Source organism: Clarias gariepinus, chromosome 12, assembly GCF_024256425.1.
Source record: "Clarias gariepinus isolate MV-2021 ecotype Netherlands chromosome 12, CGAR_prim_01v2, whole genome shotgun sequence".
NCBI classification, from domain to species: Eukaryota; Metazoa; Chordata; class Actinopteri; order Siluriformes; family Clariidae; genus Clarias; species Clarias gariepinus.
In genome coordinates this window covers 15,554,404-15,566,476 of record NC_071111.1, presented here as the reverse complement: position 1 = coordinate 15,566,476, position 12,073 = coordinate 15,554,404, and the positions used below count along the sequence as shown (strand labels likewise).

The 12,073-nt window shown below is 37.3% G+C and overlaps 1 protein-coding gene across 4 annotated transcripts; it reads left to right on the top strand.

Moving 5' to 3' along the window:
- Positions 1-342: 342 nt before the first annotated feature.
- On the top strand, positions 343-7,771 carry nots (nothepsin). Of its 4 annotated transcripts, none has more exons than XM_053508348.1 (9): positions 343-484; positions 619-799; positions 1,356-1,473; positions 1,722-1,840; positions 2,564-2,763; positions 3,716-3,841; positions 4,331-4,478; positions 6,865-6,963; positions 7,068-7,771. In XM_053508348.1, exons 1-9 carry the CDS (start codon positions 429-431, stop codon positions 7,245-7,247), a joined length of 1,227 nt encoding a protein of 408 aa, XP_053364323.1. In that variant the 5' UTR covers positions 343-428; the 3' UTR covers positions 7,248-7,771. The 4 variants fall into 4 exon arrangements, with proteins under 4 accessions (XP_053364323.1, XP_053364321.1, XP_053364322.1 ...); XM_053508346.1 differs by having other exon boundaries at positions 6,865-6,969; XM_053508347.1 differs by having other exon boundaries at positions 3,713-3,841.
- The last annotated feature ends 4,302 nt before the right edge of the window (positions 7,772-12,073 follow it).

Here is a 12,073-nt window from a genome sequence, read left to right as displayed (position 1 = left end):
CTAAAAATTTGTGGATAAATAAGCTGAATTAATGTAATAATTGCTAAGGTTTATTCTAGGTATCCTGTCCCTGACTCCCTGGGTTAACAGTCTAAGTTGAAAAATGTATCATTTTTGTCAGCAGTAAAAGTGATGTAAATGTGTGTTTACAATCGCTTACAAAATAAATAAATAAATTCACACACATGACAGTTTGGGTGTAAACAAAAGTACTGACCCAATCTATTGGTTAATAGCATAATCATATTGCACAATTAGTTGTGTGGCATGTTTTAAGCAAGCAGAATACAGAGATCAAGGTCACAGCAACCTTAAATTCATCCAACATTTACTTACCATTGAGATTGGTCAGTTGGGTCAACCTTTCTGTATCAACGTCTACTCATAAAACCTGCGAATAGAAAGATAGATGCTGTCAAGTAATCGAGATGAAGCAAATACTCCTGCTGCTCTGTTGTATATATGAAGTTCATGGCCTCATAAGGTAAGAAATTGCTGTGTAGTAATTTAAGAGGTTGAAGTTATGGGTGGGGAGAAAGTTTGATCCTCAAAGTTATTGGTAATATCTACTATTGCTTGTATTTTTTATTTTTTTTTAAATACACATTTGGACTTGAGGGTGCCTCTGATGAAGATGTCCACTCTGAGGAGTCATTTAAGAGCCACTAATCAGCTGAATGACTTTCTGAAAGATCACCAGGTTGATGCTTTCTCTCATCGCTATGCTCAGTGTTACCCATCCAAACTGGCAGCTCTCAAACCTGGCAAAGTAGCCGAGAGACTCTACAACTTCATGGATGTGAGTGCTTTTAAACAGTATGTGATTAGTGTCGCAGGGTATTACAGATTATTAGGGGCTCATTTTGTTAAGTGTTGTTAAATTGCAGTAAGGATTATTTAACTTGAGATAGAGATTAGCTCAATGATGACTGGCTGATCATAATGTAAAATGGATGAATAAATAATGGGTAGCAGCTAACCTGTTGAAATTGGGATATAAATTGACTCATAACACTCACTGGTGGCCCAATGTATTAAGACAACATATGCCATGTACAGTTCTCCCTGTGCACAAAACGGATGATGTCACCAATTAGTTGAAGTCTAAAGAATTCAGCTATTAAGAATCAGCTAGTTTAGTTAATGGATCAGCAAACATGTGGCAGGACCTTTACTTACTATTCATTAAATTTCACTTTTGTTTTGGCCACCACTGTACATCATGACCTCCAGATAGAAGTCTGCAACTATTTGGCTACAAATGCTTTTACCTAGTGTAAGCATTGCATACTGGTGTATATGTTTATTTCAGGCCAGTATAACTAAGCACATATGTTGGATGATGTGTTGTGAAGGCACAGTACTACGGACAGATCAGTCTGGGAACCCCAGAGCAGAACTTCACTGTGGTCTTTGACACTGGATCTGCTGATTTATGGGTGCCTTCATCTTACTGTGTCAGTCATGCATGTGGTAATGAACACTTCTACTTGTCTTAAAATTATGAATATTTAAACATTGATAAAATCCTACATTTACCTCAATTATATATTAAAGAAAACGCTTTACTAACTTACATTTTGTACTGTTAATGTGTATAATTTAATGCTGTAATGTAGCCACAGCTAGACAGCTCATTTTGGCCAAATCAGCCCATATGATTCATAGCTAGTGAGCTAGGGCTTTGGGTCACCGGTCACTGTGTTCCTCTCTTGGCACAGCTACACATCACAAGTTCAAGGCTGTCGATTCGAGCACCTACGTTCATGATGGCCGAATCTTTGGCATTCGCTATGGCTCTGGCCACCTGATGGGTGTGATGGCTACAGATAGACTGAGGGTAAAGCCAAATACAATGCAGACACAGGTCACATTGCCATAAAGACAATAAAGGTTTAAATGAGTAATTGTATTAATATGATTTACAATTGGATAGCTCTCTTTGAAGGCAATGTCTCCTCCTCCCTTAGTGGAAACATCAGACAACTTAAGTAATTGTTGTGAAAGTGCTGTATTTATTCTGCATATTAGTTACACTTAAATGAATGAGATTATCAAAAGATATTTAACTAAAAGAAAGAACACAAATATAACCTGAGTAAATACATAATGCAAATGATTTTTTTATGATTTCATTTATTAAGGCTAAAAAGCCGAATATCTGCCCATCAGCTTTGTGATGACTCTAAACAGGCAGTTCATGCTGGAAAATCCTTCAATGTGACTCTGAAATAAAACATTTCTAAAAAGAGGATCTTAAAATTCCTCCACAGCAATGATTGCAGTTGTTGCCGCCAAGGGTGGCACAACCAGCGATTAGGTTTAAGGGTCAGTTACTTTTTCCACATAGGGCCGATTTGAACAGTCTTTTCCCCTAATAAATAAAATAATCATCATTTAAAAACTGCATCATTTATGTGACAAATATGCAAAAATGAAATAAAAATCGGAAAGAGACAAATACTTTTTACAGCACTGTATTCTGTTTTCACAATCTTACATTAATTCCAGAGATTCCAGTACCTGTGCTGAATGTCTTCTATAACGGTGCCATGTTGTATAGGTGGGCTCTATGATTCTGCTGAATCAGACGTTTGGGGAATCAGTGTACGAGCCAGGCATGTCTTTTGTCATGACCAAGTTTGATGGTGTTTTGGGCCTCAGTTACCCCTCACTGGCTGAGGGGCTTGGGATGCCTGTATTTGACAACATGATGAACCAGAAGAAAGTGGACAAGCCCATGTTCTCCTTCTACCTTAGCAAGTAAGCATGGATAAGCAGCAACAAGAGATTCAGACAGTAGCGGTGACAAATTATTCAGATTGTAGTGAAAGACCATTTTAAGGCCCCAGATACTCGTAAACTGTTTTATTTGCCCCAAATGGTAATGTGTAACAGTACCAGTGAAATCAATAGTTATGATAATGCTTTATTTTGTATTATTAACAAATATGATGATATCTGGGCATTGCTAACTGTTTTTTATTCTTGAAGAATAGTTCTCCAGACTTCCAGAAGGAAGTTTTGGATTCTCAATTTCAATCCAGTTCCTGGACCTGACCAGTTTTAGTGGATTTTTTTTTATTTGTTGAGCCACACAGTGACCTATAAATCATTAAAGCATGAAAAATCTTAAAGCATGAAGCAATAAGAATCAGATGCAGATGATGACAGATGATCACACCGGTGATTAATATACTGGTGATGCTGAATGCTGAGTGGTTGGAACAGATGAGAGGGGAAATGAGGTTGCTGTTGAGGTTATTACATAAGTCAATTGTGCAGCCACATTGACATGAAATGTCACAATGAAAGATTTGTTCCCATTTCTTTAATTTAATCTACATAATTTAAATGTAATGTAATTGAATATGAATGATGGCTGTTTGTACAGTACTGTATGACTCTTTGATTTGAGTAACATGGCAAGCTATGGTTTTGTCTTATTGACTTTGAGAGAGAGAGATAGCTGATGAGCGAATGAATGTAGATGAAATAGAAGATTTGAACTCTCTTGGATGGTCCACAACATCATTAAAAAAAAAGACAGACTTTGACATATGATAGTAAGATATACCTTTATTTATCCCACAGTGGAGGAATTTCTAGTACATTTAAGTACTGTGATAATTGGGTAGGGATAAGGTTATGAATTGGTAAGTTTGATCAAACCGCTTTAAGCCTACTAACTTTGATCTTTGGATTGTTTTAGTAGGAATGATGGCAGTAGTGCTCTGGAAGGAGAACTGATGCTGGGAGGGATGAATGATGAGCTCTTCCGTCCTCCCATTAACTGGCTTCCAGTCACTATAAAAGGCTACTGGCAGATCAAAATTGATGCGTAAGTTCATTACACAATAAGTCTTCATTTCCATACTTCAATGGTTCATTCATTCATCATCTATAACACTTATCCTGTTAAAGTCGTGTGTGGGGACCTTTGGGTACGAAGCGGGTACACACAGGACATGGTGTCGGCCCACTGCAGATCGCACATGCACACACATTCACGCACTATAGGCAATTTGGGAAGCCCAATAAACTTAAATATGGCTACATCTTTTTGCACTGTGGGAGGAAACTGGAGTACCCAAAGGAAACCCTCCAAGCATAAGGAGAATATGCAAACTCCATGCACACGGACCCAGGATGGGAATCAAACCTTAATATATTTCAGAATGTTCAGTAGTTTTTTTGGAGGAAAAAAAAAGGGTGATTTTTGCATAAGAAAGCAAGCATCATATGTTATTCTTTACTGAACACACATTCTGCACCTCTATAACAATAATAAGCCTGATAATTAACCCCTACTGTTTTTTTTTTTTTTAAGAATCAAGGTTCAGGGAAGTGCTACCTTCTGTCACTCTCACAGTTGCCAGGCGATTGTTGACACAGGAACAACTCTCATCACGGGGCCGACAGCGTACGTCTTGATCCTTCAGCAGCTCATTGGAGCTACGCCTACACACACAGGAGAGGTGACAATTACTTACGTTTACAGGATATTTTTTACAGGAGTTTTTCTTTTTGGTTACAACTTGACAACATGCCATAAAACTCAAGAATCATCTTGTGTGGTATGTTCCCTGTTTCTTGTTTCTCCACTATGAACAGTAAATGTGATTTTGCTTAATGTGTAGGGAGGTTTAACACTGAAATCATCCTAGTAGGCTGTTTGAATGGTTAATTATAAATGATATTTAAGGATGTACCAAGTGTGAAATTTTAGGCCAATATCGATGTTGAAATTTATATGACATGACTGATACCAATGTTGTTTTTAGTTGGGTTACAGCTCTTGTGTATTTCACTTGTGCATTACCGGATATGTTTTCGTGTGCACATTGTAACAATCAAAAGCTTAGCAATCTGGTTATATAGTAATGCCAAATAATAACACAAACTGGCATAAATTTTTCTTACTGTAAACTAAAGTTGAATGTGTGTACAGAGGACGAGTGCACCTGAGGATGATGTTTATTTTTAAGAGCCCCTCTTTGTTTGCTATGGTGATGGACAGGATGACAGATGAGGTTAGACAGGAGTCTCCATGGACTATGATGTTTGCAGATGACATTGTGCTTTGTAGCGAGAGCAGGGAACAGGTGGGGGGAAATTTGGAGAGGTGGAGGTATGCCCTGGAAAGCAGAGGAATGAAGGTTAGCCGTAGTAAGACAGAATACATGTGTGTGAATGAGAGGAACCCAGGAGGAACGGTAAGGCTATAGGGAGCAGAGGTAAAGAGGGTTCAGGACTTTAAGTAATTGGGGTCAACAGTCCAGAGCAACAGGAGGTGAAGAGGCGTGTACAGGCAGGTTGGAAAGGGTGGAGAAAAGTGTCAGGTGTGTTATGTGACAAAAAAGTATCAGCGAGAATGAAAGGCAGTGGTGAGACCAGTGATGCTCTACGGCTTAGAGACAGTGGCACTGAAAAAAAGACAGGAGGCAGAGTTGGAGGTAGCAGAGCTGAAGATGTCGAGGTTCCCTATGGGAGTGACAAGGATGGATAGGATCAAGAATGAGTCAATCAGAGGGACAACCCATGTTAGATGTTTTGGAGATAAAGTCAGAATCACGATATACCATGAATATATCGGTAGAAGGATGCTGAGGTTCGAACTGCCAGGCAGGAGGTCTAAAGGAAGACCAAAAAGGAGATTTATGGATGCAGTGAGAGAGAACATGAAGTTAGTCGGTGTAAGAGAAGAGGATGCAAAGGATAGGGCAAAAAAGAAAAAAAAAGAAACGTGCATTGTGGGAAATCCTATAAAAGTGAGTAATTAGCTCTGTATGCTAATCAGCTATCCTGGGGCTATTGCTAAGTACAGGCTCTTGGCTCTTTCTTATCCACTAAACCATGCTACATTAGAAGGTCATGGCAAAGGTGGCTGTTTTGGGTGGCATTACAGTGTTTCCTGAAGCTGCACCTGGGTCGGCTACTGTTGTCCCAGTCAGACGACAATTAACCAATACAACATAAAATCGATGCCACACATCAGAAAAACATCAATAAACGGCAACTTATTTGCCGATAAGGTGAATATCGTCTGATACCGATGTACAGGTGAGAAATCTACGAATCCTTAATGAGTCAAGGATGTCGTTGCATAAACAGACAGTTTGTCTTTTTGTGTGCTGGAATCTTGGGAGAGAATAAGCACATGACTTTTTTTTTCCTTTTTTAAACCAGAGGCTGTGTCTTCCCAGTGTCAATATAAGCAAGAGGATTAATATTATTTATTACTTTTTTAAAAAATGCATTAAGATATATTACAGATATTTTAAATATTAAGGGCACTGCTCTGGTAATGACACTTCTAACATGACACTGTTAAATTCTCTAACAGCAGCCCTGACAACAGTTTCAGCTATAATTACAGGTTTATATTAAATAATGCGCTTATTCTAACAGCTTAGTCACAATCGATCATGTAATGGACACTTTAACCTAAGAATAAACAGATTAACAGACATTGATATCTAACAAAGAAAACATGTAATTATAAGATTATAAGAAACATTTCCTAATTATATTATTATAATTATTCAAGGGTCTCACGCATCATTGCCTTGTAGTATTCGTTACAAGCTGTAATATATATATTACAGGAACTATAACAGGAACTTAGTGTTGAGGATGCACTTAGAAGTGCAAAAAATTTCACAATATTTAATGTAATTATAAATACTGTACAGTTAAAACAACTGTTATGGTGTAAGAGAAATAAAACCCTTATTGTTTTAGGGAAAATAACTTCAGTAACATGGTATCATTCTACCATGTTGTTGATTTATTTTCATACAACAGTGCACCCCATGATGTTTAACATCACTCACTTTAATGAAAATATGTTTTGGATTACAGTTTCTTGTTGATTGCACCCGGATCAGCAGTTTGCCTGTGGTGTCTTTTGTACTTAATGGAGTTGAGTATGCGCTCCATCCACGTGCATACATCCGCAGAGTGAGTGTATGTACTGTGCACACACACGCACACACTCGCACACACAGTGCCATACTAATATAATTACATTAGGTATTAAAATGATCTCTTTTGTTCCTGTTTAGGATACAGTACATGCAAAAAAGATTTGTATAAGTGGCTTTCAAGCAACAGATATTGCATCTCCATTCGGTCCTATGTGGATTCTTGGGGACATTTTCCTCACACAAGTTTACAGCATCTATGACAGGGGCGAGGACCGGGTTGGCTTTGCTCAACTCTCTGACAAGGTCAAAAGTCAGTAGCAGTGAGTGTTATACTCCCTCACTTTCTGGTTCTGAAGAGCCTGACAGTAAAATAATCGTTAAAAATCATGTGTTTGTGTGCTGCGTGTCATTTCACAACTTTGTCGAGCGAGCGAGTCACATTTAAGACATTAAGTAATAATAGTGAAAAATAAAACAAATGTAAAATTTACAGGCATCTGTAAATGAGTCTAGACTTCCTTACTATCATTAGTAAATACGCTTTTTTAAGTTTAATTGTAATAACTGAGTGATGTGCTGTAAGATGACTATCTGAATAGTTTGCTGTAAATTTGTGCTTGAGCTTTTCCAAACAATTTTAGTTTGGCTCTGAGGGCTTATTGATGTCTTTTGCTGCATATTTTTTTGTTTTTCATGTTTGCTTAAAATGTTCTCGAAGTTAACTTAAGTCTTAGCGCAATCGCCAAATGTTTCTTTTAATGCTCCAGCTGAAATATTCCTTGTCTATTTGTAGTCTTTGTAAGTATTTGTAATTGAATAAAATGCACAAAGACGTGATTGAATGTAATTAAAGATGCAAACTTATGGCCTCCGAGTGGCACAAGTGCTCGTCCGGAGATCGCTGGTTCGGTTCCCGGGTGATGCTGTAACCTCTCACAGCCGGAGGTCTCAAGAGATCTAAATTGGCCAAGCTCGTGCACACGGAGGGAGCGGATAGCATTGTCCTCCGAGTGGGTTACGCCGCCCCCAACAGTGCGTGAGAAACCAGTTCGAAAAAAAAAGTTTGGCTGGTGTCACGTGCTTCAAAGGAAACATGTGACAGCCCTCGGCCCTCCTGGCTGAATGGTAGTAAGTAGCTTTAATGTGAGAGCCCTCTAGTGATGGGAAAGAATTGTACATGACTAAATTAGGAAGAAAATCTAAAAAAAAAAAAAAAGATGCAAACTTATGAGGACGACTTTAGTTTCCAATAAAGAAATCTGAACTCTTTTTCAATAAAGACTTATTGATTACAGATAAAGACTTAATATGACTTTGCAATTGAAGCTGAAGGTGAAATTGTTCATAAACTTTTAAATATAAATTATGACAGTTCATTAAAGAAAACTAAACAAATGGTTTCAAAATTCCACAGAAAACTAAGTCAAAGTTGATAAAATAATCAATTAAACAATCTGTGTTTATTGAGAGAGTAAGCCAGTCGGTCTGTTTTTTGGAAGTAATCTATTGTTTTAGATAAATATAATGTAAAGATTTTTGGTTTTCGAAAGTGCTATACAGTAAGTGCCATTGCAATACTATTCCTGTCCACATGGTGGGTACATAAGAACACTGGAAAAATGAACCAAAGTTAAAGAAAAGCATGCTCTGCATTTTTACGGCATTAGAGACTGATTTCCATCATTAGACTCTCATAGAGACGGTTATTTCATCATTGTAAAATGCATGTCTAAGAACATTAATATGATGTAATGACCTTTTATGGACTCCAAACAGAATTCAATGTCCGTAACCTTATGACTCGCCTGACTGACATTTTACTGCTCATTTTACTATTGTGGCTGGTGACCAATATCTATCCCACTGCTGCTCTTTGCATTTAAGCTTGTGACTCTCAGTCAGATGAACACATGATAGTTATCGGAGAAGTTAATCCACTAATAGTTCAAGAATGCAGAGAAGCAAAGTGCTGGACGGGACTGTCCCTGCTCTTCCCAATACATCACATTTTCCTGGACAATTGTAAAATTTAATATTTTCTATATGGCTGATTATATCCAGCTATATTTTATAAATCTATGGTGGTGGTGAGAAGTATCAAGATAACATATGCATGTATTATAGATCTCCATGTACACAAACGGTGATACTGTACACAAACAGGTGATACTGTTGGACAAAGGTGAAGAAGGCAGTAGCAGTTAACAAACCATCCTCTGTACATAATCTTTAGAAAGGAATCAAGCAGGCATTGATTGAGCGAGTACACCAGAGTACTGCAGATTATTATTATTTTTTATTCTATGCCCAGCCTGATCCAACATGCCTTAAAGAATAAAAGACTTCATACTGAATATTGGTTGTTGTATAGCAACATGACTTTATAGAATAATTATTTATTCTCAATATCATAATTGCCATTGTTAAAAAAATTAAGAATGTCATTAAAACATTGAATTTCACTTTTGAGTATTGAGTGCTAGTATTGAGTATTTGTCTCAATACTAGCAGGTCTCTAGCTTATTTGTAAAGTACATGGGTAATCACAGTTCTCCTTGGTTGCTAACTTATCATGATCTATAAAACATTTATTCACTTTGGCTAGTTACTTACAAAATTAATGCATGTTCTTATTTAACAACTAGATGTGCCTGTGACTTCGTTCTCATGGAATTTAATTACACACTTATAAGCATGTTTTTAAAAAGTTACAATGGGGTAGGTTGAATTTCGAAATGAGCTAAATTTTGTACGTGTTACCCGCTCATAAGCATGTGTTAAAAATGCACAGCACCATCTGTTGAATTTTGAGATAACCTAATTATTTTTTCCAAGGTTGTTTAAAAAAAAAAAAAATTTTTTAGGCGTTTTCCATTAACATTTCAAAGTAGCGTATTTTCTCTTCCCATGCGCCGATTGCAATGAAACAAAGCCTATATGTTACTTCATGCTCGGCCAAAAACACTTGTGAAAACCCCATTAAAATCCGTTCAGTCTTTTTTATGTGATGCGAGCACAAACAAACAGACAGACAAAAATTGATCTCTTCAGCTGAGTGGATGATGCACTGCGTTTCCTGTTTGATATCTCCCCTGTACAAGACAATTATGGATGATGTAAGAAAGGACTCTAATGACAATGTAGAACAGGAGCTTCTTCAGTTGGATCTTGCATTTCTTGAGAAACATACCATGATGCCACCCCACTCAAATTAATTTTTAATTCTTGCCCCAGGTTTTTGTTGGGTTCATTTTTAAAGGAAGACTAAAATTACCTTGGTTCATTTGTTGTCTTTACATTTCTATTTGTGTGTGTGTGTGTGTGTGTGTGTGTGTGTGCTGCAACAGCTGTTTCTCTGTGTGACAGGAGCAAGAAGAGTCCTGCACCCTGTTGGGACTTGAGCTCCCGTCTATCCTCTTGGAGATAATCCAAGCATGTCCTGACTCACAGCACTGGTGTAACGAAAGGTTTCGGAAGCCTGCAATTTACTGTATATAAAAAATAATTCTCCAGTTTTTTTCCCCACACAGAGAAACAACAAGTCTTTGTGATTAGTTGGCATTTTTGTGACCTTGTGTCTTCTACTCATGCTCCCTGTTGACTTCTTCATTAAGCTTCATCAATGTTCATTCTTTCCTGCTATAATAATGAATGACTGCACTGTTGTATTAACGTCCATAACAGCCTGCAGTTGGTAGCAAACACAATAGAATGTGTGCACTTGATATTCATTAACATTCATTGAGAGAACCAGTCATTATCATGGCTATAAAAGCAGTAGAAATATGTAATCACAACTGACCTCTGATTTCCGTCTCATGCTCAACCCACACACACATTCTCTCTGATGCACCACAGAACAGTGCAAATGCATCTCCTGAAGGTGCATTCTTCCACTTTGCCATTTGTTTTAGATTAGCAGTAGGTGAGAACCTTGTATCTGTATTAAATTTATTTTTAATGTGTTGTGAGTGGGAAGCAAAGTAATATATTATGATGTATTCAAACTGACACTGAAGCTCAGAAGGCTTACACAAGCAGACTGGTGTTTGTGAGTTCTGAATGGGACAGTCAGACTGATGATGAGGTCATGTTGAGATGGTACGGACTAGAACAGTCAGGAGGGTTCGTATATGTAGTTTCAGAAAAGATACAGCTTTTTGTGGGAGATCATGAAATCAAATTAAGATCCTGAAGTGCAGATCATTTTATATATTTACTATTTTATTTATTTAAAAGGTTGAAAAAGACACCAATTATTTTGAGCTATTAGTGCTGATAATTTCCATAATGTAATATAATGTAACTCAGTTCAATTTAACTCACTCACTCACTATACTGCTCATACTGTACAGGGTTGCAGGAGGCCTGGAGCTTATCGTAGGGGACTAGGACACTTATATGTATTATATAAATATAAAGACTAATATAAATACATTATCTTTTAAAATCCTCTTGGGAAATATTTTCCAAACATTTAAGGAAGATGTTTCCACACTGTAAACCTGAATAAGTTGGCAAAACGGAAAAAAATTTGAGGTAATCAGTTACATACAATTTTTTAAGTAATGATGTTTCCAGTTTTAAGTAAACAGAACTATGAGTTTTTGAGTTTGTGCACACAAGCTTGGCACAGGTTTTACGCCAGATGCCCTTCCTGACACAACCCTCCTATTTTATCTGGGCTTGGGACAGGCACTTCATCCAGTTGTTGTGAATCGAACCTGGGCCTTTCGCAGGCAAAACACCTGAGCCACCACTGACCTATTGCCCTGATGATGTCAGACACAAAATCGCTAGTCTGAAAGATTTTAAGTTGGTGGAACTTTAAGGTGACAGTTACTGTTACTTAAGTACTTACAGACACTTAAAATATCAAATTTGTTTAGCTAACTTGAAAGCATCATTTCTACAAGCTCATAAATACCAAAAAGTTCTAAATACTCATCAAGGTCTATTAATTTGAACTAATTGCAATTAGTTAACAGTACTTAATATGTTAAACTACTTTGAGCATTAGAGTTTACAGTGCAGTTTGAGCACTTTGTAATAGTCAGATCAAAGCTTTGTTCCTCCACATCAAAGTCTTCAAGATTTGCGCATTCTGGTTTCTCAGTAACAAGACTTTGATCAAGTTTTTATTG

Excerpts from the sequence above, each read along its gene's own strand:
- nots (XM_053508345.1), top strand. The coding sequence starts at position 429 with ATGAAGCAAATACTCCTGCTGCTCTGTTGTATATATGAAGTTCATGGC. Across the intron at positions 800-1,355 it reads GACTCTACAACTTCATGGAT|GCACAGTACTACGGACAGAT; the intron begins GTGAGTGCTTTT and ends TGTGTTGTGAAG. Across the intron at positions 3,842-4,330 it reads TGGCAGATCAAAATTGATGC|AATCAAGGTTCAGGGAAGTG; the intron begins GTAAGTTCATTA and ends TTTTTTTTTAAG.